At 38.4% G+C, this 26,199-nt stretch overlaps 1 protein-coding gene across 1 annotated transcript in view; it reads left to right on the top strand.

The window, feature by feature from the left end:
• LOC150085914 (cytochrome P450 3A24-like) overlaps positions 1-25,031 on the top strand; it is a 30,831-nt gene extending 5,800 nt beyond the window's left edge. Inside the window, exons 3-14 of the mRNA XM_090374295.1 lie at positions 8,293-8,345; positions 9,342-9,438; positions 10,270-10,386; positions 10,511-10,599; positions 12,128-12,273; positions 13,163-13,278; positions 14,748-14,880; positions 16,520-16,680; positions 19,681-19,769; positions 20,745-20,888; positions 24,115-24,277; positions 24,793-25,031. Coding sequence (XP_090230421.1) covers positions 8,293-8,345; positions 9,342-9,438; positions 10,270-10,386; positions 10,511-10,599; positions 12,128-12,273; positions 13,163-13,278; positions 14,748-14,880; positions 16,520-16,680; positions 19,681-19,769; positions 20,745-20,888; positions 24,115-24,277; positions 24,793-24,900 — 1,416 coding nt within the window. The 3' untranslated portion in view covers positions 24,901-25,031. The remainder of the gene's footprint in view (positions 1-8,292; positions 8,346-9,341; positions 9,439-10,269; positions 10,387-10,510; positions 10,600-12,127; positions 12,274-13,162; positions 13,279-14,747; positions 14,881-16,519; positions 16,681-19,680; positions 19,770-20,744; positions 20,889-24,114; positions 24,278-24,792) is intronic.
• Positions 25,032-26,199: the final 1,168 nt, after the last annotated feature.

Genomic DNA, 26,199 nt, shown 5'->3' with positions numbered 1-26,199 from the left:
TCTAATTTTCTTCCATATTATTCTGGAGTCGGTATTTCTGTTGATAGTACATGCAAACCGAGTCCAAGAATCTTTCTTGGCTTGCCTGTGAATGAACCGCGCTTTTGCCCTTAGCTTCTTGTAGCTAATTAAATTAGCTGTTGTCGGAAATCGACGGAATAAGTTGAATGCTTTATTTTTTTCCTTCTTTGCTTTTGTGCACTCTTCGTTCCACCAGTAGTTGAAGTGCCGTCGGGTTGGGGGGTTTGATAATGGAATTGAGTATTTTGCTGCAACTAAAAGACTGGATGTGACATAATCGGTTACTTTATCTATAGGTTGTAGCTGAATAGTTTCTTTGTCCAGAATGATTGCTGATTGAAATTTGGCCCATTTGGCTTTAGAAAATTTCCATTTTCTGCAGGGTTGGTCTAATGGTAGTTGTGCAGTGAGCAGGTTACAGACAATTGGAAAATGGTCACTTCCCATTGGATCATCCATGGCGGACCACTGAATGACTGGAAACAGTATCGGAGAACAAATTGAGAGGTCAATTGCAGAGGTCTGTCCAGTAGGTAACTGTATGTGGGTGTGTGTACCAGTATTAAGAATGGTAAGGTTTTGTTTATCTAGTATAGTTTCAATCAGTCGGCCCTGTCTATCTAATTTAGAGGATCCCCATAAAGGGTGGTGGCCATTGAAATCCCCTAGCAAGCACACTGGTGACGACAGCTGTACTAAAAGTTCTTCAATATCTTTGAAAGAGTAGAAATTGTTTGGTGGGAGATAGACTGAGACTAGCGTAAATGCAATCTCAGCAATCAGACGCACAGCAACGGCTTCAATTTTGGTTTGAAGAATGATTTGACTAGCAGGGATCTTTGAGTTAATCAAAATGGCTACACCACCACGAGCAGAGTCAGATGTATTCCGATCTCTTCGGTAGACTGAGTAATTATTTATAGAAACAGAAATTTTAGCAGTTAAATAGGTTTCCTGCAGACAGAAACCCACTGGAGAGTAGCGTCTAATTAAGTACTGAATGTCATCAATGTTGCATCTAAAGCCTCTACAATTCCACTGTAAAATATAAGGCATTATTTGAGTTTAGAAGAAGCTGTACCTGACGTGGCTGTCTTGTGGCGTTCTGGCTTTGGTTTATTTCTTTTTGGAAAGGTGGGGCGACCTGTGTCCATATCTTCTTCTTCTTCTTCTTCTGCAAATATTTCAAGAATTGGATCTTCCTGTTTAGAGGGGTACTCTTGATCGAGTGATGTTTCCTGAATACTCTGTTTTGAAGTTGAACTGGGATTATTTGGTGTGGTAGCAATCATTGGCGAAGGAGGAGATTTTGCTGGAATCGTAAGAGGCGTATTACTTGCTTGATCTGAGTGCTTCTGGATATTGGACTGTTGCTGAGAAAGAACAGCTCGGGCCCAGTCGGAGAACATCAGTTTGTGTGGCTATTGTTTGATATTTTTTTGCAATACTGGCATAGCTACGGTTAGATATACTGGGTGCAATTAATTTTCTTGCTTCCTGATAAGTAACTTTGTTTTCGACTTTATATTTTACAATTTTTTTCTCCATTTTCCACTTCTCACATGTTTTAGAGTAAGCAGGATGGTTACCCTTGCAATTAGGACAAGTCATTTCTTTTGCCGAACATTCGTTTTGACTGTGATCAGAAGATCCACAGTTGGGACAAGCTGGGTTCCCTCTGCATGCCGTCTGAGAATGGCCATACTTTTGGCATTTGTAGCATCTCAGCGGATTAGGAATATAAGGTTTGTTTGTTTGTTTGTTTGGTTGGGGATTTTTTTGGCGCATGGGCATCTATGGCCATAGTGCGCCATACATAGGTTAGTATTTCTGCTATTTCGTTATAAATCGAGGGTCAGGAGACTGATTTTTGACTAGCTAAAGGAGGTGGTATACATTGATCGCTTTGAGAAAGGTAAAAATCTTTGAGACATTTGTTTTATTGCCCAAAAGTGAAACAAGTGTTAGTGGGTCTTCAGTTGTGGCTGGAGTGAAGATATTCTGGCGTTCTATTGCAAATTTTGCGCATTCCACAAGGATATGTTTCACTGAAAGTACTGTTTTACAGTGATCACACTGGGGGTGATTCTCCCCTCTTAAAAGATAACCATGAGTAATATTAGTGTGACCTATTCGGAGACGAGCTAGTATTACCTCCTGTTGTCGAATTGCACTGAGGCTTGAAGGCCATTGCTCAAGTTTTGGCTTGATACTTCGAAGCTTATTTTCAAGTTGATTTTGCCATGTTGATTGCCACTGGTACATGCATTTTTCCTGTACTATTTGTCTATAATCGTGATGTGGAACTCTCCACTGTACATCAGGTGGTAAGTCGGCCGTTTTTGCGGCACTGTCCGCTAATTCATTTTCTGGAATTCCCATATGTCCTGGGACCCAACAGAAGTGTATGGTTTTTCTAAGTTCAGATAAGGTATATAAAGAGTTTGTTATTTCTTTAACGACAGGGTGGGTGATGTTCATGGTGTTTTCCAGGGCTTGAAGTGCACTTAGAGAATCAGAGAATATTATGCTGCTTTCAATATTGGAGGATTCGATATGCTTCAGTGCAACCTGAATTGCCATTAGTTCAGCAGAAAAGATACTGAACTCATGTGGCAGTTTGTAGGCTAATGTTATGTTCGGGAAAACTGCGGCGATTCCAACGTGGGTGTCATTCTTTGACCCATCTGTATGAACTACAATGAAGTTTGGAAACTGCTCCACCACTGCATGGTACAATTGCAAAAAATTTTCTTTATTTAGTGCAGATTTATCCCATTTATGAAGGTATTTATCACATAAAGGTGGAGTAATTCTCCACGGTGGAAGGAGTAGTGGAGGGGTACTTGTGATATTATCAAAACTCAGATTAAGTTCTTCTAGAAGATGTCTTATTCTTATACCTAACGGTCTGTTAGCAGTAAGGCGGTTATGGTATAACCTGCTGTGTTGGGGAGTGAAAAGTAATTCCCAATTTGGGTGTTCAGGCATAGATCTAATTTTATATGCATAGCGTAATATAAGTTGTTGCCTTCTGATAGAGAGAGGGGGTTCGTGAGCTTCGGCATATAGACTATGTGTTGGTGACGTACGATATGCTCCTAGAGCAATGCGTATTGCACTATGATTGATGGAGAGGATCAAGCCAGCGAAGGACACTAGGCCTTGCTGAGCTATATACTGGGGCCCCGTAATCAAGTTTTGATCTTATTAAAGATCTGTATAGCCGTAATAAGGTAAGGCGATCAGCTCCCCACTTTGTTGCTGAGAGAACCCGGATGATATTTAATTTTTGTTGGCAGGATGTTCTTAGTCTTTTAATATGTTCCAGGAAGGTAAGTTTATGATCTAAGGTGATTCCTAAGAATCGTATGCTGGGTTGAACTGCTATTGGTTTTCCGTTCAGTTGTAGTTCCGGGTGTAGGTGCAATTTACGTTGTCGGCAAAAATGGATACACAACGTTTTTTGAGAACAAAGCTGAAAACCATTGGTTTGTGCCCATGTACTGATCTTATTTATTGCCCCTTGTAATTGTCTCTCGATCGTATTCATGTTTTTCGCATGGCAAGAAATACTAAGGTCATCTACGAACAGTGCCTTATCAATAGTGTTCGGAAGTTGTTCAGCAATGGTGTTTATCACAATTATAAAGAGTGTAGCGCTGAGTACAGAGCCCTGGGGAACTCCTTCTTCCTGAAAAAATAGTTTGGACAGCGAAGTTTTAAATCGAACCTGGAAAGTTCTCTTGTCTAGGAAGTTGCGTATGAAAATCGGGAGATGGCCCCGAAGTCCATGGCGATGTAGCTCACGGAGTATTCCATACTTCCACGTGGAATCATAGGCCTTGCTGATGTCAAAGCAAACCATTACATGGTGTTCCGATCTAAGGAATGCATTCCGAATGGAATTCTCTAGTTTTACTAGTATATCTAGTGTTGATCTGTTCTGTCGAATGCCGAATTGTGCAGAATTTAAGAGATTGAAATTTTCCAGGTACCATATCAGTCGACGGTTCACCATCTTTTCCAGAATTTTGCAAAGGCAACTGGTCAAAGCAATGGGTCTATAGCTAGTAGGGTTTGTCGGGTCTTTTCCAGGTTTAAGGAATGCAAGGACTGTAGCGTGGTGCCATTGCTCAGGGAATGTGTCTTCCCGGTAGAGCCTATTGAACAGATCAAGAAGTGACTGCAGTGATTCAGCACTTAGTTCCTGTATCATTGAATAATGGATATTATCTGGTCCTACAGCGCTACGCCTAGATGTTGACAAGGCTCTATGTAGTTCGTGGATAGTGAATGGTAAGTTATATTGTTCTTCTGCTTTTGAAGAAAAGTTTAACTTTTGTTTTTCTGAATTTGCTTTGAATCTTCTGAAGGCTGGTATGTAACTTTCTGTTGCTGATGTTTTGGCAAAAGTTTCTCCTAGTATATTGGCAATTTGGGCGGGGTCAGAAATGTTCTGCCCTCTCCATTCCATGATAGGCTGAGGTGTCGTTTGATATTTACCACTCATTTTCCTGATTGTTTTCCAAATTTTGTGTGTGGGAGTTGCTTGATTGATGGTTGAAGTGAAGCGAATCCAAGCGGCCTTTTTATTACTGCGTCTAACATACCTGGCTCTTGCTCTAACGCGTTTAAACTGAATGAGATTAGCTGTGGTTGGATAGCGCCTAAAAGTATTCCAAGCTTTATTTTGATCTCTTTTTTGCTGCACGGCATTCGTCATTCCACCATATTTTTGGGTGTACAGGTAATTTTGAGGAGGATTTTGGTATAGCTTGTCCTGCTGCGTGTAGTATAGTTTTTGTGACATACTCAACCGCTTCCTTGGTTGGGGATTTTTGTATAATTTCAGGGTCCACTTTAGCTAATTTTTTATACATCTCCCAGTCTGCTTTATCAATTAGCACCGAGGAATTCTAGTAAGTTGATAAGAGGGTTTATTTACTAATTCAATTGTAATGGGAAAGTGATCACTATGCAGTGGATCATTGTTTGCCGTCCACTTTAGAGTAGGATACAAAGTTGCAGAACAGATAGACAGGTCTATTGCAGTATATGTTCCAGAAGGAAGGTGAACGTAAGTAGGTGAGCCGTCATTTAGAAGGAGAAGGTTGTTATCATCTAAACATTTTTCAATTAGTTTTCCTCTTTGGTCAATATTGTTGTTACCCCATAGTGTGTGATGACCATTTAAGTCTCCCAGAATGAGGAAAGGTGTGGGGAGTTGAGCTATGAGGTTGTTTAGATCATTTTGTTGGATGGGATAGCTTGGTGGAATATATAAGGAGCAGATTGTAATATGGATGTCAGCAGCTACACGGACCGCTATTGCCTCGAGAGGAGTGTTTAGTAAGACCTGTTTGACAGGAACAAATGGGTTTGTTATAACAGCTACTCCACCATGTGCAGTATTTTGATCAGTTCTATCTTTTCTAAAGATATTGTAATAAGACAGTTTTGGTGTGTCTTGAGGTTTGAAATATGTCTCTTGGAGGCAGAGACATATTGGTGTGTATTTAGAGATAAGGTCGTATAGGTCATTAATATTGGCACGGAAACCACGACAATTCCATTGAATTATTGTGTTCATTGTTTATCTCTAGTTAGACTTTCCGAGCGTTTTCTTGGTGCTGAGGTTCTCTGTTTTTCACTCTTGTTTTTGTCTTTCTTTCGAAAGTAGGGCCTTTCTGTTTCCATGTCTTCTTCTACAAAAATGTGTAGGACCGGGTCATCTGGGGGTATTTCCTTAGTATCCATTTCCTGTTGGTGAGTAGTTACGATTTGTTTTTCTTTGTGCCCTTCATCCGGGGAGTGGTGATTTTCGATTGGTACAGAAATAGGCGTATTGACTGCCTGAGTTTCAGTTGTATTGAACAGTGTTTTTACATAGTTCGAGAAAGACTCTTTTGGGGGTACTGTTAGATCAGTTTGCGATGCGGTTGATTGGAATTTTTTGGTGATATGAGCATACGTAGATCTATTTGCAAGGTTTGGTGGTGAGATATTTCGCTTAGCTTCTTGATAGGACACGTTATGATTGGTTTTATAAATCTGAATAAGTTTCTCAGTTTTCCAGCGTTCACATGTTCTAGCGTAAGCGGGATGATCTTTTTTGCAGTTTGGGCATATCGGTTGGGGTGCAGTACAGGCTTCGCAGTTGTGATCAACTGACCCGCACTTTGCACAAGCAGGAGTTCCCCGGCAAGCTGTCTGGGAATGTCCGTACTTCTGGCATCGGAAACACCGTAGGGGATTTGGAATATAAGGTCTGACATTACAGACGAGATATCCAGCCTTAATGGATGCTGGGCGATGTGGTGTATTAAAGGTCAAAATGAGATTACGTGTAGGAGTCAGAACTCCTTCTTTTCTGGTGGAAATTCTCTTGACCTGTATAACGCCTTCTTCTTTAAGTTCTTCAAGCATCTCCTCTTCGGATACATCTATTAAATCCCAATCAGAAATCACTCCTTTAGAGGTGTTCAGTGATCTGTGGGGTGTCACAGTAACTGGTATTCCAGCAAAGAGATTAATATTCAAGAGTCGCTCTGAGTGTTTACTATTAGAGGTCTCGATCAGAATATCTCCTGACCTAAGTCTTTTTACAGACTTAGGAGTTCCAGCTCTGCTTTCTAATTCCTTCTGTACCCTAAATGGCGAGATTTTGCCAATTGCATTTTCACCAGTTGAGTGCATGATCAGGAAAGCTGGAGTAGGATAGATGTCAGAGTCAGTTTTCTGCCGTTTTGAAGTTCCTGCAATAGAACTGTCTTTCTTTTTTGTTGACTGGGGTGCATCTGGCAGCCCAGATAAGTCAGAGTTTGATTTACTCATGACGTGCTCTTTTTGGCCCCGGGAGATTACCTTTTTCTCCCAGGTTACCAGCCCCGCCACGTGGAGGCAAGAGCGGTGCCGCCTAGTGACCCAAGCGAAGTGAAGGTTAGTATTAACGAAAAATAAAAAAGGGGGTTAAAGAAAGGTACTTTCCTTTCTGGGTTATATAATATGAGAGATCTATTCAATTATAATGCTCAAGAGTTAACGGACTTGCGAAACTCAGGAGAAACGTATATACAGTAAAGCGTATCAGATAATCACTATGAAAAGGCGCTGTGGTCACTAATATCGCTTGGCACTCGGGGCCAATATAAGGACGAATGCGACAGAGTAGATATCCTGCTTTTACTGTTGAGGGTAGATTTGGACTGTTAAAGGTGAGAATGATACTTCTGGTGGGTGTGAGTATATTGTCCCTTTTAGTCATGATTCTTTTGACAGCAATTACATTTTGTTCATTTAGCTCTTCTTTAATTTCTTCTTCTGTCACATTCAAAAGGTCCCAACTAGATATAACACCCTTAGATGTATTTAGGGTTGCATGGGCAGTTACCTTTACTGGAATTTTTGCGAAGTTTGTCACTTTCAGGAGTTTTTCAGAATGCCTACAGTTGACAGTTTCTACTAGTAAGTCCCCCGATTGCAATCTCTTAACCATCTTGGGAGACCCTGCAATACTTTCCAGGTGTTTTTGGATAAGAAAGGGGGATAGCTTACTAAGAGGCTGTTCTGATAATGAATGCATTAATAAAAATGCAGGAAACTCGGTCGCAGAGGAAATGGTTTTTAACCTCTTTGCTTGCGAAGAGTCATGCTCATGCTCTGTGTTTAGCCGACTGCTTGTCGGTTCTAAACAAGGAAACATATTTTATTCCATCTTGGCTCCTTTTAGCCCCTGGCAGATGAACTTTTCTGCCAAGGTTACCGGCCCCGCCACGGGGAGGCAGGAGCAGTGCCTGGAGTGACCAAGCGAAATTAGTAGGAGTTAGTCTATTAGATATGAAAAATAAAGAAAGGTTACTTTCCTTCCTTGCTCTATACCAGTACTTTTGATACAAGAGCTACTAAATTAAAGGATTTCTCAAAGAGAGGAACGTAAAAGAGAACGCAGAATTCACCTATCAAAAAGTCGCAGTGAAAGCACAAATAGAAATCGCTCAGTCAATCGCTTGGCACCCGGGGCCAACAGAGGAGCTAGTGAATGACCTTTAACCGCCAGTAGATTTTCTCCCGACTATAGGTTCCAATAAATTTCTGTATTAGAATTACTCGAAAAAGAAACCTCACTCTTTAAACTTTCTTATTTTTGCGTACCTTATCTGGTGCTTAATTACTTTTCGATGGTCGTAACATCGTGACCGTTAAATGTTTGATTGCATTAAGACCTTCTCCTTTCAAAACCTAAGAGATTTCTATTTCATTTCTCCGCAGTCATTTCATGAAAACCAACAGAAAGCATACAAGAAATATGGAAGATTGATAGGGTAAGTGCATTTTTTCTCCATAAGATGTTCAACTGTTCTGTGTACATAATAGGAGGAACCACCCTCATAACGTGTGTTATGAGGGTGGTTCTGTATAAGGTTATGATTAAATGTCAGCACTGACTTCATTTATTTTAAACTGCACCTTTTCGTTTAGAATCATGATGGCAATTTATGCTCTAATATTTTGCTTATGGCTAAAAAAAAAAAAAAAAAAAATGACGTTATATTAGTGCACCCCTTGGCTTTAACACTGTATTCCCTGGTTAAGAGTGATTGAGACGTCTTGGAACTAACATTCTGGAGCTCACAGTAAGGGTAGAACTAATCTGAGTGGTCTGGATGGACTTTGGACATTGTCGCCTACTTTTGAATAGATGTACCTCATTCTCTGTACAGCAGTATAATTGGTGTCTGTTATACTGTATGTATGGTTGTAAATATACGACGGGTTGCCAAAATTTGGAAGAGACCGCCTGACCGATGATGACCTTTCTGGATTCCGTGTTCAATCTTACCATCAGTCTAATCAACAATAATGAAAGCCAGAAGAAGTCTATTGAGGAAACGTTTATTTAGCATTTTGTTGGTTGAGCCTGATGATAGGATTCGGCATGGAATCCACAACGTCGCCATTTGCATGTGTTGCTTGTGAATTTTAGCCAACTGATGATAAATTACAATCGTTTGTCCACAATAAAACATAATTTATCTCAAGTCACGTGCTTTAGAGTGTTACCCTTATTAACATTAATTTGGGAAGTATCCTTTATATATAAACCGGTTCTTCGAGACTGTATTCTGGTTAAAAAGATATTAAAACATTATCTTGTTGTCAAAACCTTTCATTACTCCTTTGTTGAGTTTTAATTAGATCAGATAGACAGAAATAAAGCTGCTCGACTCTTTAAATATTCAAAGATGTTTCAGGTTTCTCTTTATAACTGCTACTTTTTTTCTTGTTAGTACTAAGCACGATGTGCGCTTCTTTTCCAGATTATACGAGGGTATGCATCCGACTCTTCTTGTGGGTGACCCGGATATTGTCAAGCAGATCTTGGTGAAGGACTTTAACCATTTTCTAAAAAGAAGGGTAAGCTTTTACGGAAACACAGGGCGAGCCATATGTCAATTTACCAGATCACTTCATTAAAATTAAATTTACACGATGGTATGAAACAAATGAGTTCTTTTCGGTAACCGACTTCTTGATACGTTGCAGCTCTTCTCAGTAAACTGACATGGCTCGCCTATATTTCGAAATTTAATTCTGAATTACATCTGTGTTAAGACGGGTAGTACTTTTACTAACATAAACACTTCGTTTCTTCACAGAACGAGCCATAGAAGGATACATATACGATTTAAAGGTTAAAGAACCAGTAATCCAACTAGTAGGAGTCGGATTCACTGGTGTGGAAAATAGCCATACTTCACGTGATATAATTACCTTTATTAACGAGTCAAGGTTTCAGTTTTGAAAACGTTTTTGATGGAGTCAATTTATGACAGAGTCTTAACAAAAAAAAAAACAGCTTCTCAGCCGTGATATAATACAAAAATATAAATGATATATTTTGTTTGCTAGTATATGATAAACTTCTGCGTAAATTCTTGTTTTTCTCATGTTCAGATGACTGCCTCGGTGTTAATCCCACAGGTTTCTTTTTTTTTTTTTACCCCGGATTCGAGTTTTATTATACTATAAAATATACTTTAATAACTGCTAACATTTCTTGGATTTTGGTACATCTTTATTCTAACCCTGAATAATTTTGGTTGGAATAAAATCTTGCGAATACCCACCAATCGAATAATGTCTTGTTTAAATCATCAGAAACAGATTCTTCTGTTTCAGATGATTTAAAAATTCTTCTGTTTCTGATAATTCAAATGAGAATGCCAATACTTTTCGTCTGTTTAGGTTTTCGATCATGGAGATAAAGTATTAGATAATATACTTACCCTGATCCATGGAGAACAGTGGAAAAGGGTGCGAACCATCATGACACCTGCATTCACATCTGGCAAAATGAGGAAGGTAATTACAGTCAAAATGAGAAATGTTACGAATGAAATTCATCTTCATGAATTATGAATACGAAAATGTAAATTGATCTTGATAAATACTGCATCTACACTTTTTTTTTGTTTTGTTCTTTCAGATGGCAACGATTATTAACGATTGCGTTGACACACTTACAAAAAACTTCTTGGAAATAGCGAAGAAAGAAAACCCGGTTGACTGCAGAAGGTAAGTGGCCGATCTGTGTCGAAATTCGAGTAACATGAATCCTGTTTCTAATCTAGAAAAAGGATTCCTATTACCTTTTATATTATTATGACATCGAGTGACAATAGATTTGTTATAGGCACATCCCGGTGATAGAACATTGTAGATTAAAATTTAAAACAGTGGCACAAACCCTTGATGTGAAAACCTCAACCTTAATCTTCGAAATACTACCAATGGCTTCTGCACGCCAGGTAAACACTTCTGCCATCCAGTAGCATTTTAGGAAAATGCAAAGGGCAAAAACAGATTTCCCAAATTTTCTGAGTACAATTTTCTGTTTTTAGGTAAAACAATATGCTATGTAAGGATTTGCTGAATCTTGCAAGGGAACTCAAACAATTTTTGCTTTCCATTAATGCAGGATCGTGTGCGCTTGTAATTTTAATTGGAAGCCAGTTATAGTGAATGTCACGGAAAACTTATTAATCCTTTAGCTCAGGAGTGGCCAACTTAATTTGTGATGCGATCTACGTTTTTCCTTCAAAATGTGCCACGATCTACAATCTCAAAAATTTCATTGCACAAATCGAGCGATGACTGTATATTTAAAATTCGTCGTGATCGACCGAAATTCAGTCCGCGATCGACCCGTTGGCCACCCCTCCTTTAGCTCAATGCTAAGCTAATGTAAATTGACAATTTCGCAGATTAAATAAATATTCCAGTTCTCTGTTAATCCTGGAAATAAGCCTAGAAATCTGTTAATCCGTTTCAACTGATAAGTAATACATACTGGATTGCTTTAATGCGAGTGAATAAGTGTTGGAATGCTCTTACATGAGTATAGAAACATATCCAGAACTATTCATGCTGGATATCGACCTTTCGAGTTAAATTGAAAAAAGAGCGTTCAATTCGGTGTAATACGAGATTGTGAAAAATTCCAGAACAGAGCAGAATAAGATTCTCCATTTTTCTCCACCGTAACGGAAGGAGATGCTCTCGTGTTGTTATTTATTTTCTCGCTATCGAGTTGTGAAGAAACAAGCCATTGGCTGACAGTATTTGGAGATCGTTATGACTATAAAAGGTCCCCAACCTGAGAGTGACAACGCCCAGTTCTTTGCAGGGAAGAAATGGATACTTGCGAAGAGTCGTACGTTGAGAAAATTTCGACAGAACTACTAGCAGTAGGGTGAGAGCTGAAATAAACCATCAGATCTAAGATGAACTCAATAGGATGAAGAGGATTGGCTGTTTCAAAGAACAAACCTAAAGAGACCTGCAAAGTGGTAACAAAAAAAGATGAATTCTGAGAGCAGATTGATAATGGCAAGTTCCAAGAAGGGGTTACGAGAGATCCCTGAGAAGAGAAAAGATTTAAAAACGGTTCAAAAGATGGATTGAGCAGTCAGTGTGGAATAATCGAGTACTGAATTGAAATACGCTAAGAATTAACTACTTAATTAAAATCAAATTAATATTTTCAGAAACAGAGGATAGTGTAAGTGTGGCTCGCTGCAACTGAGGATTTGAAATATTTCAGGTTATTTGGTGCCTTCACGATGGATGTTATCAGTAGCAGCGCTTTTGGAGTGAAAATCGACTCTCACAATGACCCCAACAACCCCATGGTTACGCACGCGAGGAAGTTTTTCAGCAGGAAAATGAGCATCAGAGGTATAATTGGATGTAAGTACCATTTTCCGTTTCTCTTTTAGTTATTTATTTTATTACCATTAGAATAGCTGTGTGTTAAAATAATTTTTCAGTTTTTGTTTATAAAGCGTGATTTTATCTCACAAACGAAAGGAAGCCTTAAATTTCAGACAATTTTTTGAACCATCTCCTTACAAAGCTATTAAAATTTCCCCGTTTTCATAATACAACATATTTAAAAAAAAAAAATTAATACAGAATTTAAAACTATAACAGTATCTTTTACAAGCTTCCATCTTTCGAGTAAACGCGCATCCACTCCATAGTCTGATGATTTTTACTAAAAATATGTTATCCATCGGTGCGAATACAGTTCTTAATTCTTTGATTCAGGTCATTCAGGATAGCACAGAGTGTGGATGAAAGGCAATAATCCAAAATAAATATGCATGTTTCTCCGGAAAACTCAGCCCCACACCAAGTGAAAAGACCGGAGTTCGAGTCCCGTCGATGACCAAAGCAATTTTATGGGCTCTTTTCAAAAAAATGGCCGAGTTAGTCGGCCTCAGGCGAGAGCAGCACGGTTTATACTCCCGAAACTTGGGTTTTTCGTCCAGCAATCAACAAAATCGACCTCAGAACATACGCAGTTTACAGAGAGTATATGCGGAGCAATCTGCAATCTGAAATTCCCTCCTACCATCTGCCTAAAAATATCTCACGGCATACTCAATGACGTTTTGTTTTGCTGGTTTCCATAACTACCTTGGTACAGAGCAGTGACGAATGGATAACCTTGCATTGTCGATTAAAATAATAAAAACAAATAAATGCTAATGACTGGTATTTCCCTACTATTAGAAGTAGCTATTAGATCACCTTGAAATGCAGTTATTTCAAAGAAATATTACTTTTCTTGCAGTTCTGTTTCCATTCTTAGGAAAGATCATGAAGCTTCACTTGTTCCATAAGAGTGAGGTGGATTTCTTCCAAAATGTAGTTCTGCAAGTGATTGAAAACAGGAAGCAGAAGAAAGGGGTAAGTCTCACATGTAATATTCTTAATGTTCTATTTAGGCAGGACTTAAGGCGATACGATGCTCTTTTGAAATAGAGACGGATGTCAATTACAGATTTTTATCCAACTCAAATTCTAAAATATTAGTGGAAGAAGTACATTTATATCTTATGAGCACACTTATAACTGCCATCAAAAGGATTCCTCTCTAAAGGCCGAAAGCACTGCTCGGAATTAGTGCAAACTACTCTTTCAAAGCATGGATCACAGGGGTATTCCGATTTTATAAAACTAATGACCTTCGTAATAGTTTATTTGTAACACACGTACTGTCCCGAAGATTTTAAAAATTCTAAAATAAATATCGAACCAATATTTTACATTAAGTTTTATGAAGAGAACCAAAGGCTAGAAAAACTATTTTCAACTAGTCTATGTTTCCCCGTTCCTTTCAAATTGTCTAAAATAAATTCCAATCACCAATCCAATCTGTAAAAGCACATTCCTGGTTTGGATAGGTACCATAACGAAAATTACAAAAAGGAATATTTCGACTGACGTATGACACTAAATTTGATGATCTGTTTGAAAAGTTCACGTTTACAATCCTTGATTTCTCAAGTGGTACGTTCTCTAGTTGCAAATTGTAAAGGCACCTTCCACAATACTACACATTTAGGGCATAGACAATTGTCCAAAATATCAATGCAGACGTGGCATCCATTTTTCATTGAACCGACCGGTGGATCTAATCCATAAGAAACACCACTGAGACAAAGACACCCTCTCATCCTTCGCAGTTGAAAAAACCGCACTCTGGTAGTAAGCACCCTCCTAACATCCTCCATATCGAAACAGGTCCATCTGACTGGAAGATGGATGTAGCTTGACTTGTCGCTCCACAGGACTAAATTTCATTGATTCATAGTCAAGATTCGGCGTCCCTTATACCCTGCCAAGCGAATTATGCATTTGTTGTTGTTATTAAATACTTGTGTTCCGGAGCTAATCCGTGAAAATTTATGGCATGCAGCTTGATGAAAGTGATGGAAACAAAAGGCTCTCCTGTGGCCACTCCGCACTCGGATTCTATACAGTTAAGGATCTGATAGCGAGATGAGGTAATCGGCCATCTCAAGGTGCGTCGGCTACTATAAAGTCAGTATTTCGGGCTCAATGTTACCTCTGTACTTTCATTTCTTTAGCACGTGGACTTGAATATATTTCATTTCTAGCACGCACGCATTTTACTCACACAATATTCAACTATAATTCTCTTCTGCTGATCATCCGGAGCACATGTTTGATTAAGAAATATTTGCATATTTCGTAGTCAAAATTTCTTGCAATCAGAAGGATAAACGACTTTTGGTACGATAGTACATAATATAACAATACATCCTTTGTGATTTGTTTTTTTACAGAAAAAGTTTCCCAATGTATGTAAGTCCCAACATTTTTAATAACAACCTGATTTCTTACTGTTTTAGCCAAGCAACGATTTCCTTCAGATGATGATGGAAGCCGCAAAGGAAACCCCACCAGAGGAGGAAGATACGTATACCGAATACGGACACGAAGAGGGGAACGAGGAATTGTTTCGCTATACTGCTCAGTACAAAAGTGAGTGGAACTCAATGAAATTGTAATTCTATGGTAACAGTCATTTCGCATATCGCTTAACATTGCAAATCACCTACGAAACATCAGATTTCGATCTTTTAAAAACAAAACGAGTGTATATCACAAAGTACACTTTAGTGTTGAGCGGATGAATTACATCCTCAAGAAAGGAGGCGTTCTCCCAACCATAATACAGTGCACTATTTTTGTGTTATAAATATTGTACTGAGTTATACTATGATGCTCTCGATAGTCAAACTTCATATTTTGGGCACCAATATAGTTCAAGTTATAACCCTAAAATTCGAGAAGTATGCACTTCTTAGAATTCTATCAAATCTTTTCTGGAAGACTTTTGGTATAAGACTGGATTATATCACTTAACATCGCAAATTATATTTATCTTAAAAAGAATTATTCCTGTAGTTTCTTTGAAAAAGATGTATAACTGATTTCTTGCAAAATTTTACTGAAATATAGTTTTAGCGCACAACAATAATGCGCGGGCTGAAAAGCCTCAAGTAATTCGTTGGAAAATCCTTCCGCTTGAGATCGAAGAATTACAGCTTTAATGGAAGATGACTGGTGTTGAAACCATCACTAAACGATCCGGAAAATCTCTGAAGCTGACAGCACAAGACAGGAGAGCCCCACAAGGAATCTTCAGCTTCAGGCCCACATTGAAACAATTGGGACACGTGGCAACAAACAGTACATTGTGCAGGACGCTGCATAATGGGTTACCACGGTCGTGCAGCCGTCCACAAGCAAATAATGACGATGACTAATGACAGACGTCGTCTAGCTTAGTATGAAGTCCACAGTTCTTGGACAATAGACCAAAGCTGTGCGTTGGAGTAGCGAGTCACGGTACATGATCTATCGTTTCTAACAGTCGTACCTGGGTGTGGGGGATGCCTGGAGAAAGTTATCTGCTGGAGATTGTATCATCCCGACAGTGAAGTTTGCCGGAGGCATCGAAGTGGCCTGGGGCTGTTTTTTATGGTTGGGCTTGGGGTCATTGGTTGTTTTGGGCAAAGCCATGAATGCTGAGTTCTAGGTATGCGTCCTGGACAGTAATGCGTTACCCACCTTGTAGCTGCCCTACGGGGAAGGCCCGTACCTGTATGAGAAGGACAACGCTCCGTATCGTACTGCTCTCGTCTCCTCTTTGCACGCTCGACATGAGCGTGCAAAATTTGGACTGACCAGCCCAGAGTCCTGACCGTCCTACAGAAAATCTCTGGGATAAATTAGATTGTCGAGCGTGTGAGAAGAGACAATTCTCCTCCCCCCCCCAAAAAAAAAAAACAGCTAAAGCTGGTCGCCGTTTTGAAGGCTGAGTGTAAGGGAAAAATATCGGTTTACATTTACAAACATTGATGGGGGGGGGGGGGGACGTTCCACGGAGAGTAAAGGCCGCAAGAGAAGCTAACGGTTTCTTGAAAATTTTAAATTCGCTCAGACTGCTTGCTTTTTCACTGTTTCTTAGAAGAGGGGCATTTTTAACAACGCTTTAAGGTTCTTCAGCATCCCCGTGTTTAATAAATACTGAACATGCCTTTTATACGAGTTTCAATGAAGTTATTCTGCTGCTTTATATTTGAATAGCACTAAGACTGTCTCTTTCTTACAACAGGTCTTACGCACGATGAACTTCTTGCCCAATGCGTCCTATTTTTCGTCGTGGGATACGAAACTACAGCAACCACCTTGTCATTCGTCGCTTACAACTTGGCTTTACATCCTGAGTATCAGGAAGAACTGATAAAAGAAGTGGACAAGATCTATGAAGAATATGTAAGTACTCTCTCTCACTCTGTCTCTCTCGTAAATAAAATAGTTTCTCATTTCGGCTTACAAGGCACAAGCCGAAGTTATGTGTGTGTGTGTGTGTGTGTTATGGAGGTTTAATGGCGCATAAGCTGCTGAGGCTATAGTGCGCCTATTCATAGGAAACTGCTAAAAATAAATTTTTGTTGTAATAACGTGATTTTTGTTAAAGTGATCTTTCAGAATTTATGATATAGTCCAATTTTTTTCAGGAAAGAGAAAAAGTCATTGATATTTGCTTCCTCGCCAATAATGTCATTTAGTGTCATCGGTTCTCGCAGATTTCTCAGGGAAGAAAGGACGGATGTTCTGTCTTGTTGATACTGTGGGCAGTCGATTAGAATATGTTTTACTGATAACTGTGTTAAACAGTGTGGACACTGAGGAGGATCCTCTCCTGTGAGTAGATGGAGGTGAGTGAGATACGTATGTCCTATTCGTGCCCTTGCAAGTACCACTTCTTCTCTTCGCACTGTTTTGGTACTAGTGTGCCAAAGCTTTGGGTGTTGTTTCAACTGATAGAGTTTATTGTTGGCTTGGGAGTTCCATAGATCTTTCCACTGCGCGAGACATGCTGTTTGTATGATGCAATTGTAGTCAGAGGCTGGAACATGGACGGAGGTTAAATCGAAAGTTGATGGGTTTTTAGCAGTTTTGTCAGCCAGTTCGTTCCCCTTTATCCCCGAATGAGCTGGGATCCAGCAAAAGGTCACTGATTGATGACGTTCTTGTATTTGCAGTAGGAGACTTCTGATTTGATCTAACACAGGGTGAACCTTGAAGGAGGAATGTTGCATTGCTGTAATTGAGCTGAGCGAGTCCGTGTATACTATGTATTTTACAGATGGGTAGTGAATCAGATTTTCTAAGGCTAATTTGATTGCATGGAGTTCTGCTGAGAAGCTGCTATACTGAGCTGGAAGAGCAGCCGAAATGATTGAAGTAGGAAAAACTGCCGCTGCTCCTACCGCTGAATGTGATTTGGAGCCATCAGTATAGATCGGTAAAAAATCAGCATATTTTTGAATATAGCTTGCATGGAGTTGTTTCACATTGATTATTGGTAGGCGATTCTTTCCCCATTCATGAAGATAAGTATCGCAGGTTAATTTTAGAGCCGGACTCCAAGGTGGTTGAGAGTAATTCATTACTTGTTGCTTGTTGAAAATTGGAACATTCCAACTCTGTGTTATTTCAATTAGGCGTAAGCCTGCTGGTCTTATTTTAGTGGGTTTGTTTCTATAGAGATTTTGCAGTGGTGCATTAAAAAGATATGGCTCAACAGGATGCTGCCAGCAACTTTGTATTCGGGCTGCATACTTAAGAAGCAGCGTTTTTCTGCGGAGGTACAGAGGTGGCTCGTTAGCTTCAATATATAAACTATGAATAGGAGAGGTCCTGAACGCTCCAAGTGCAATCCGCAATGCACTATGCTGTATAGGATCTAGCCATCGTAGTATACTCTTACGAGCAGAATCATAGAGTGGAGCACCATAATCCAATCGGGATCTAATCAGTGATCTATATAAGAGCAATAAAGATGTACGATCTGCTCCCCAAGACAAGGCAGATAAAGCTCTTAGTATGTTTAGTTTTTTGAGGCAGGAAGTACGTACAAATTTAATGTGCTCAAGGTAATTTAGTTTCCTGTCAAGGATTAATCCTAAGAATCTGATGTTGTTAGTCACTGGAATGGTAAAGTTTGATATATGAAGTTCAGGGTCTGTATGCATTTTTCGTTGATTACAAAAATGGATGGCAACAGTCTTCTTCTGTGATAGACGATAGCCATTTAGCCTTGCCCACCTTTGGACTTTATTCAGGGATATCTGCAATTGCCGTTCAATGGATCTCATGTTCTGGGAATGGCAAGAAATAGAGAGATCATCGGCAGCCGAAGTTATGATACGATTACTACACGTTCTTCTGCACAAAACAGAAATTCTCAAAAGGAACAGGCCTGTACCCTATTCATTATAAATAGTTAGGACTTGTTTCTGAATTATTAGTATACTAACAGTCATATTTCTTGTTCTGGGGTTATTAGTGTTTCAGCGAAGTGTGGCCAGTAGTGCTTACAATACCGAGATTCCTGGATCCCAAATACCGGGATCCTGGTCATATTTTTTCCTGTATTCAAATCCCGATATTGACACAAAAATACCGGTTTCTCGGTACTAATTTAAAAAATAATTATCCACGATTTATTCACATAAAAATTATAAAATCGACAACAGTTAATCATTAATACTGAATTTGCAAATGAAGAATAGATCAAAGCCACACCACTGACATAATGTAAGCTTAGCCAGCTTATATAAAAGAAAAGAAAGGAATAGATGGCTGCACAGGCGCTGCTTATTTAGCATATCAACCCGTTACTACCACTGATTTATATTTAAATAATGGCTTAAAATTTAACATAAAATAAGAAAATAGATAAATAAATATTAAGCTATATTTTTTGCCATACTACTGGCTTATGTTTTATGTTGTTTTATTTTGAATTATCGTATATATATCTGGGCTTCATGTGGAGGATGTGCATTTTGCTGCCTCTAATAATAGCTTAATATTTATTAATATTTATTTATTTATTTTCTTATTTTATGTTAAACTTTTAAGCCATTATGTATATATTAATTCGCCTATTAATCAGGATAAATTCCAAAACAATTCAAAATTGTTTTTGAATTTATCCCGAAGTGCACAAAGGGAAAATAAAGAATCGAAAATGAGTGAAATCAGTAAAAGAAGAAATTAATGACGAATTCCAAATGATTATTTAATCGTAATGTGTAACTTTTCAGCAAATAAAAGCCTTGCACCCACACTATACCTTTCGCCAAAATAAAAACTGACACTTTAAGATAAAGGCACTTAACTGAAAAAGAATGTTCACTAATACAGTCTTGTACATGGATTCGTGCTATTGTTTTTGAACATAATTCTCTTTTTTTTCTTTAGGGAGAATTTAATTACGATGTTGTTCAGAAGATGACCTTCTTGGATTGTGTTATTGCTGAGACGCTACGAATGTATCCACCTTTAATAAGGCAAGTAATACCAATATCTTGACTTTTTTTCATGTTATGACATGTTTACATATACTCAATAATTTGTAGCATTTTAGAGTTACAGTACGCTTGTTTGTTGTTGGGTTTTACACACATCAGAGACTGTCTTGCGTGGATTATGTGGACGATTTTTTGTTTGCTGGAAGAAAAACCAGAGTGTTCGTGAGACAAAACCATGCTACTTCCACCTGAGACAGACTAACTCAGCCACGTTGTGAAAAAGGCCCTTAAAAATTCCTCACGTCATTCACGGGACTCAAATTCAGGTCATTTCCACTCGGTGTGGGGAGGACCGAGATTACACAATTCCTACAGTATGGTATGCGCACCTTTTCCAGTTGAGTCCGTAATTTAAGTACGGTAAAGATTTAAATAATAAAAATATCCAAATAAGCCTAATAAAATACCTTTAGAAATGTCCTCCCTAAAAATTAAACTAAAATTACTAAACTATCGCGATATCCTGTGCAAGGTTGAAATTTTATTTCTGACGGCTGTTGGATTGCTTGGTGACAGTGGACGACTTGGAGGCTGCAAAATCTGCCATGGATATCGATCTCTGTAGGACTTATTAATATCTTTATCTTTATTGCAGGCAGTGATTGGTTACATGATTGCCTGATGCAATAATACCCACAACAGCGACAATGCTAGGGGTTATTCAATGGCTAGTTCAGCTTATAGTTCTGTAGGGCGTCTTATCGAAGAGATGATGCAGTGGACAGAGTTCAAATATTTCAGAGCGTCTTCCATGCATTTATTTACCACAACGAGCCCCTTGTGGTAAATAAATGTATGGATGTGAACATCACAAAAATAATATTTAAAATAATAATAAAACTGATTGGTGAACACCACGACTGAAATAGTTGAACTGCTATAATTTTAAGAGAAATGAAGTTCTCTTTAAAAAAATTCAATAAGTGAATTATTTTTTTATTTTATCCATTGCAGTCTGGACCGAACAGTAACTGAAGACTACACGTTAGGGGACACTGGACTAGTTCTTCCTAAAGACATGGTCGTTAATATCCCCGTCTATTCGATGCACCACGATCCGGAATTCTATCCTGATCCAGAAAAATTCCTACCTAATAGGTACGTATATAAATGTCACGATTCTACGATTTATTCTTTCTGAGATTGTGCACGCGCCGTTCGGTATCTACCTTATTTGGAGACCGCTTTTCTACATTACAGTGCAAAACATCACGTCATTCAAAACCAGACAGTGCCTCAGAAAGCTCGAATATACCACCTGCTAAGCCCAGACATTCCTCACTCGGTTCAAACGACCTTCACTAATGGAAAACCCATTCTCGTAAAATCTTCGAAATCAACTTAAATTCATCCAATCATTTCGAAGTGAAAATTAAAGGAGTTGCTTGAAGCACAAAGTTTTTGTGACTGCTCTTGAATGTCATGGAAATCTAAATGTTTTCATTCCATTATACTGCTGAATGCTCAACCCTACTCTCACTCTATCGAACCATCCTATAACCTTGCTGTTTTTGCGCCACAAAAAAAAATCAAAATCAAATCAAACGGAAACATCATCTGATCTCCACCTTATTCAATTCAAGAAACTGTGGGCAATAGAATACCAGGTCACGAGGTAGCTGTTAACACAAGAATCAGATTCCACATAGACGTCAGTATTTTGGTGAAGCAGATATTAATACTGCAGCTACAATTCCCACCACTTTAAATGACAATGCCCCATTCCTTCCCATGGATCATGTACACAACAAGTATCCTTTGTTAGGATTCTTCTTACATGATCGAACTACAAGATTAACTATGATTTATCCAGCATTCGCGCCACATTTGTTGTCCCCCAATTTAAAACTGATCTCCTTTAGTTAATTTCAATTATACTGACTTAATAAATAATTATTAAGTCAGTATAATTGAACTCCAATTTCAAAAAAGGTGATAAAAATAATGTAACTGATTACAGACCCATAACCTTGCAAAACAGCCTAGCTAAACTCTTCGACACAGCAGAAATATCTCTTCGAATTCTTCAGGTCTTTCATTGATCAGAATCAACATGGTTTCTGCAGTGGCAAGTCAGTAGTCACAAATTTACTTCCTTTCTGGCAATACACCTCTGAATCTCTTGATAACCACCTTAAAGTTGATGCAGCATACACAGACATATCTAAGGTATTTGATAAAGTCCCGCACGAACAACTGGAAAAGCTTAAGCTATATGGTATCTGTGACCCTTTGCTCTCATGGCTACGCAGCTATATTACGCATCGTTCCTTGAGCGTTATCATCAATCAAGTGAACTCAGACTGTTTTATACCACCAAGTGAAGTACCACAAGGCTCCTCCTTGGGTCCTTTTCTCTTCATTGTTTTCGTAAATGATCTTCCTTCTTCAATCTACACCTCCAATGTTCAAGTTGCTCTCTATGCAGATGATCTTAAGATCTACTCAGCAGTGAAGGAGATTACCGATTCTCAACAGCTTCAATGTGCTCTCAATAAATTCTCTCTGTGGCTATCTCTGAATGGCTTGTCTGCTAACCCCTCGAAGTGCAAAGTATCTCTTTCTCATCCGACAGATATCCACAATTAATAAATACGGAGTACAGTATTAACTTTGTGATCATCGAAAGGTGTGACCAAGTTAACGACTTGGGGATTCTCTTCTCCAGCAGTGCTAAATTCGATGCTCATGTTTTTAAAATCACCAGCAAAGCATTCAAAACACTGGGATTCATCAAAAGGAACGCATACAAGTTCAAAAACTACAGATATGCGGTTATCCTTTATAAAACTATTGTTCTGCCAATCCTTGAATTCAGTTCATCCATCTGGAATCCCCACACAAAGACTTTAACCAACAAAATTGAAGCAGTCCAAAAAAATTTTGTCCATTACCTTACGTACCGCAATCCTCTATTCTATCACTCAATGTATTACTTTAATTTTGATTACTTTCATCTGAGACCTCTGTGCACTAGAAGAGTTATTGCTGACATCACCCTTCTAGCCAAAGTAATCACTGGAACTTATGAAGCATCTGATATCCTTAGCGAAATCAACTTCAATGCTCCTTGTAGACAAGTCAGGAACCTTACACCGTTTCGCCTTGACTCTGCCACCACGGACTTTATGAAGTTCAGTCCACTGAACAGAATCAGCAAATGACTCTCTCATTGACTTCTTTAACAACTTCCAATCACTGATGAACTCCATCCACAAGTTTGCCTCTTCTCTTAAACTGCAAAGTGACTAGCTCTGATCTAATTATTGTAGTTTATTATTATTATGTGTTTTATTATTTTTCTATTCTCTAACTGATTACTTGTTTTACCGGTAACTTAATGCAATCCTCTTTTGTACATATGATTTTAATGTTTGAATCTATATCAATGTTTAACTTCCTGTTGGATTTCATATTATTGTTATTATGTTTATTGTTCTGATCTCAGATACTGTTAATGGTTACCTGTTGTATATCGTGTTATTAATAAAAATAAAAATTAAAAATATTCAAATGTTTTTTATGTTTTAATTCTTTAAAAAAATTTAAAAAACTTCTAAACTACTAGAAAGTTATTTTGATATGCGTTAATCTTTTGAAATTTCCAGCGCTCTTACTGAGCTGAGATTTGTGATCAATCAAACATTAATGAATAAAACCTTAACACATCGTAAAATACTAAAAAAAAAGGAATGTTCCCTTAAATAACCATTGCTAAGGTGACTCGTTACTCTGCGGATAGATTCTGCACGGACAATAAAAGAAAGATCTTTGAATTTTACAACCTTCAAGTGAAATCCAAGAATTGAGGACCTTTTTATCCACGATGTGTTTTCAATCTTGGATGTTGTGATTCATTCCAGTTACGTTCATCGGGTAACCAACACAACCGGACACCACACTGCAGTACCCACGAATTTCTACACTGGTTGGCCGTGCTGGGTACAATATCTTCCCAATAAAAGAGGGAGTTTTCATAGTCTGACTGGTTGTTGTTTGGTTTTTAAGAGGATTAGCAACTATGGCCATATTACTCCGGGATATGCGGTGATCATTCCCTAACCTTTCCGCATCCTCCGTATTTGTTGGGCACGGACTCGAACCCCGGTCTAATCAAGAAGCGTGTGCTACTCACTGCTGCTCCTTCCACTGGCTACGGAGGCCCCTTAGACTGACTGAGAACGTCTACATATACGAAATAATTAATAAAAAAAATTGCAGATAAGAACACTCTGACTTTGGATGTAGATGTTGAAAATCTGTTTGTTTATTCTAAGAGGATGTTTTTGTTTTTGTTTTTTTTTTTTTTGGTTTTTTTCTCAAGGTTCTCTCCAGATCAGAAAGCTGATCGCCATCCCTTCGTATATCTCCCATTTGGAGCGGGACCCAGAAATTGCATCGCAATGAGGTTCGCCTTGCTGGAAATCAAGCTATGTCTGGCCAAGGTGATGCGCCATGTGCAGTTCTGCGTGTGTCCCGAAACAAAGGTAGGTGTTTTGTTCGACTTCATACTGTGCTATTTTCATTCTACATTAAAGATAATTCTACGAAACTAAGTCCTGAGCGAAAGTCCTACAAAGAAATTTAATTTTATACCATTTTGGAATTTTTCATTGTGATTGTATCGTCAGTGAGTTGTCACTCAATGGTATGCCTGTCCTTCTGCCACTGAGATGGCAACAATCAAAGAAACAGCAGTCTTCGGTTGAAGGGAATGCCGCCATATTGGAAATTGGTAGCCAATGGCTTCCCATTCGAGAAGTGCTATTTATTTGTACTGTAACAGTGGGGCAATTCATAGAAACAACTTCATAGGGAGCTTATTGCAGTTGTGAGGATTTCTTTCTTTTATTTAGAGAAACTTTGGCTTTCTGATCAGCAAAATATGCCATGCAGGGAACGAAACCGATTGCTATCTTTTGATTGAAACAGATTCCATATTACTGCTTCTATTTCTTATTATTATAAAACATCAAATAACTACTGCATTTTTTCATTTCAGATTCCTTTGGATATCTTCTCTGGTCATGGTCTTTTGCAGCCAGTAGATGTCACCCTAAATGTTAAGTGCAGGGAGAACCTAACAGAAGTTACAGAGGGCAATTTGTGATCAAATTTAGAGGAACACTCGGAATTAATGCTACTTTAATGTGGTCAAGCACTGATATCTTCCGAATTCAGTGGTTTATCAGCTTTATGTTACGTAAAGGAACAAATACCCATCGACTTGTTGAAGAACACAATCTTGTATAGTAGTGAATAAATGATGTACATACAATCTTGAGATAATAAATGCAAGAAGTCTTCATTTGTATGATCATTTCTTGACCTTCGATACCTTATAGATACAAACATTAACCAAATTTCATTTTAAAAGTTTTCAAAAATGTTAAAGTGGCCAATGATCATAGTTTTCGAATATCAGAGCCAATAAGAGTTGGGTGAGGTGAGATGGAGTATAATGCTTATACGCTTTAGGTAAACTTGAGACACATTTAACCTTGCTTTAGCTGCTAAATATTACTGATCTGGTTGTAAGTTTGCAAGATTGGAGCCCGACTATTTGACTCTATTGTTAGAGTAATTAATATTAAATGATTATATTTTATTATATAATTAACTATTAATTTTAATACAATAATGACAACTACGAAAAGAAAATTGATACTAGTTTTCACATAATGTGACAAATGCTGAGACTCCCTTAAATTACTCGAAGTTTATAAATGCACCGTAGTTCCAATTAGAACGAGTCCTCTGGAATGTGTTACTCTAATGTGGTGTCAATCTTGCGGCCGCCCTCATTAATGTTGTTGTATTTGGATTTTTTGGCACAAGGGCCCCTTGGGCCATATCGTGCCTGTTCATGATTTGTTTGTCACTATGATTACAGTCTATTATACAGATTTATGTGTTTCAAATAATTAAACAGTTCTTCGAAATTTGCTTCATTGCCAAGAATATGAAATAAGGTTAAGGGTTCCTGTAAGTTAAGGGTTCCTGGATAGGGAGCTGAAACTTGATTTTCTGACTGTTGGAGACATTCTATGAGGATATGTTTTATTCTTAGCTGCGACTAACAAAAGAAACACTGAGGACGATTCTCTCCCATAAGCAAATACAGGTGAGTTGGATGCGAATGACAGATGCGGAGCCTTGCTAGAATCATTTCTTGTCTCCTGTTTCTCCTGGAACTAGAGGGGGCCCCGGGTGCCAAGCGTTCCGTGACCAAGCGATTTCTTTGCGTATCTCAAAGCGTTATCTCTAAAGAGCCTTCAAGTGATAGATTATATTTTGTTTCAACAACCGTTTTCTTTATTTATTAAGTAGTGTAGCTCTTTTGCACTAGAAGAAGTAGGCAAAGGCCCAGAAAGGAAAGTTACCTTTCTGTTTTTTATTTCTAATAGTA

The sequence above is a fragment of the Mastigoproctus giganteus genome, chromosome 5, assembly GCF_048544385.1.
Source record: "Mastigoproctus giganteus isolate SK-2022 chromosome 5, ASM4854438v1, whole genome shotgun sequence".
NCBI lineage: Eukaryota > Metazoa > Arthropoda > Arachnida > Uropygi > Thelyphonidae > Mastigoproctus > Mastigoproctus giganteus.
The sequence above is the reverse complement of the archived record's forward strand: the minus strand, read 5'-3'. Positions and strand labels throughout refer to the sequence as shown.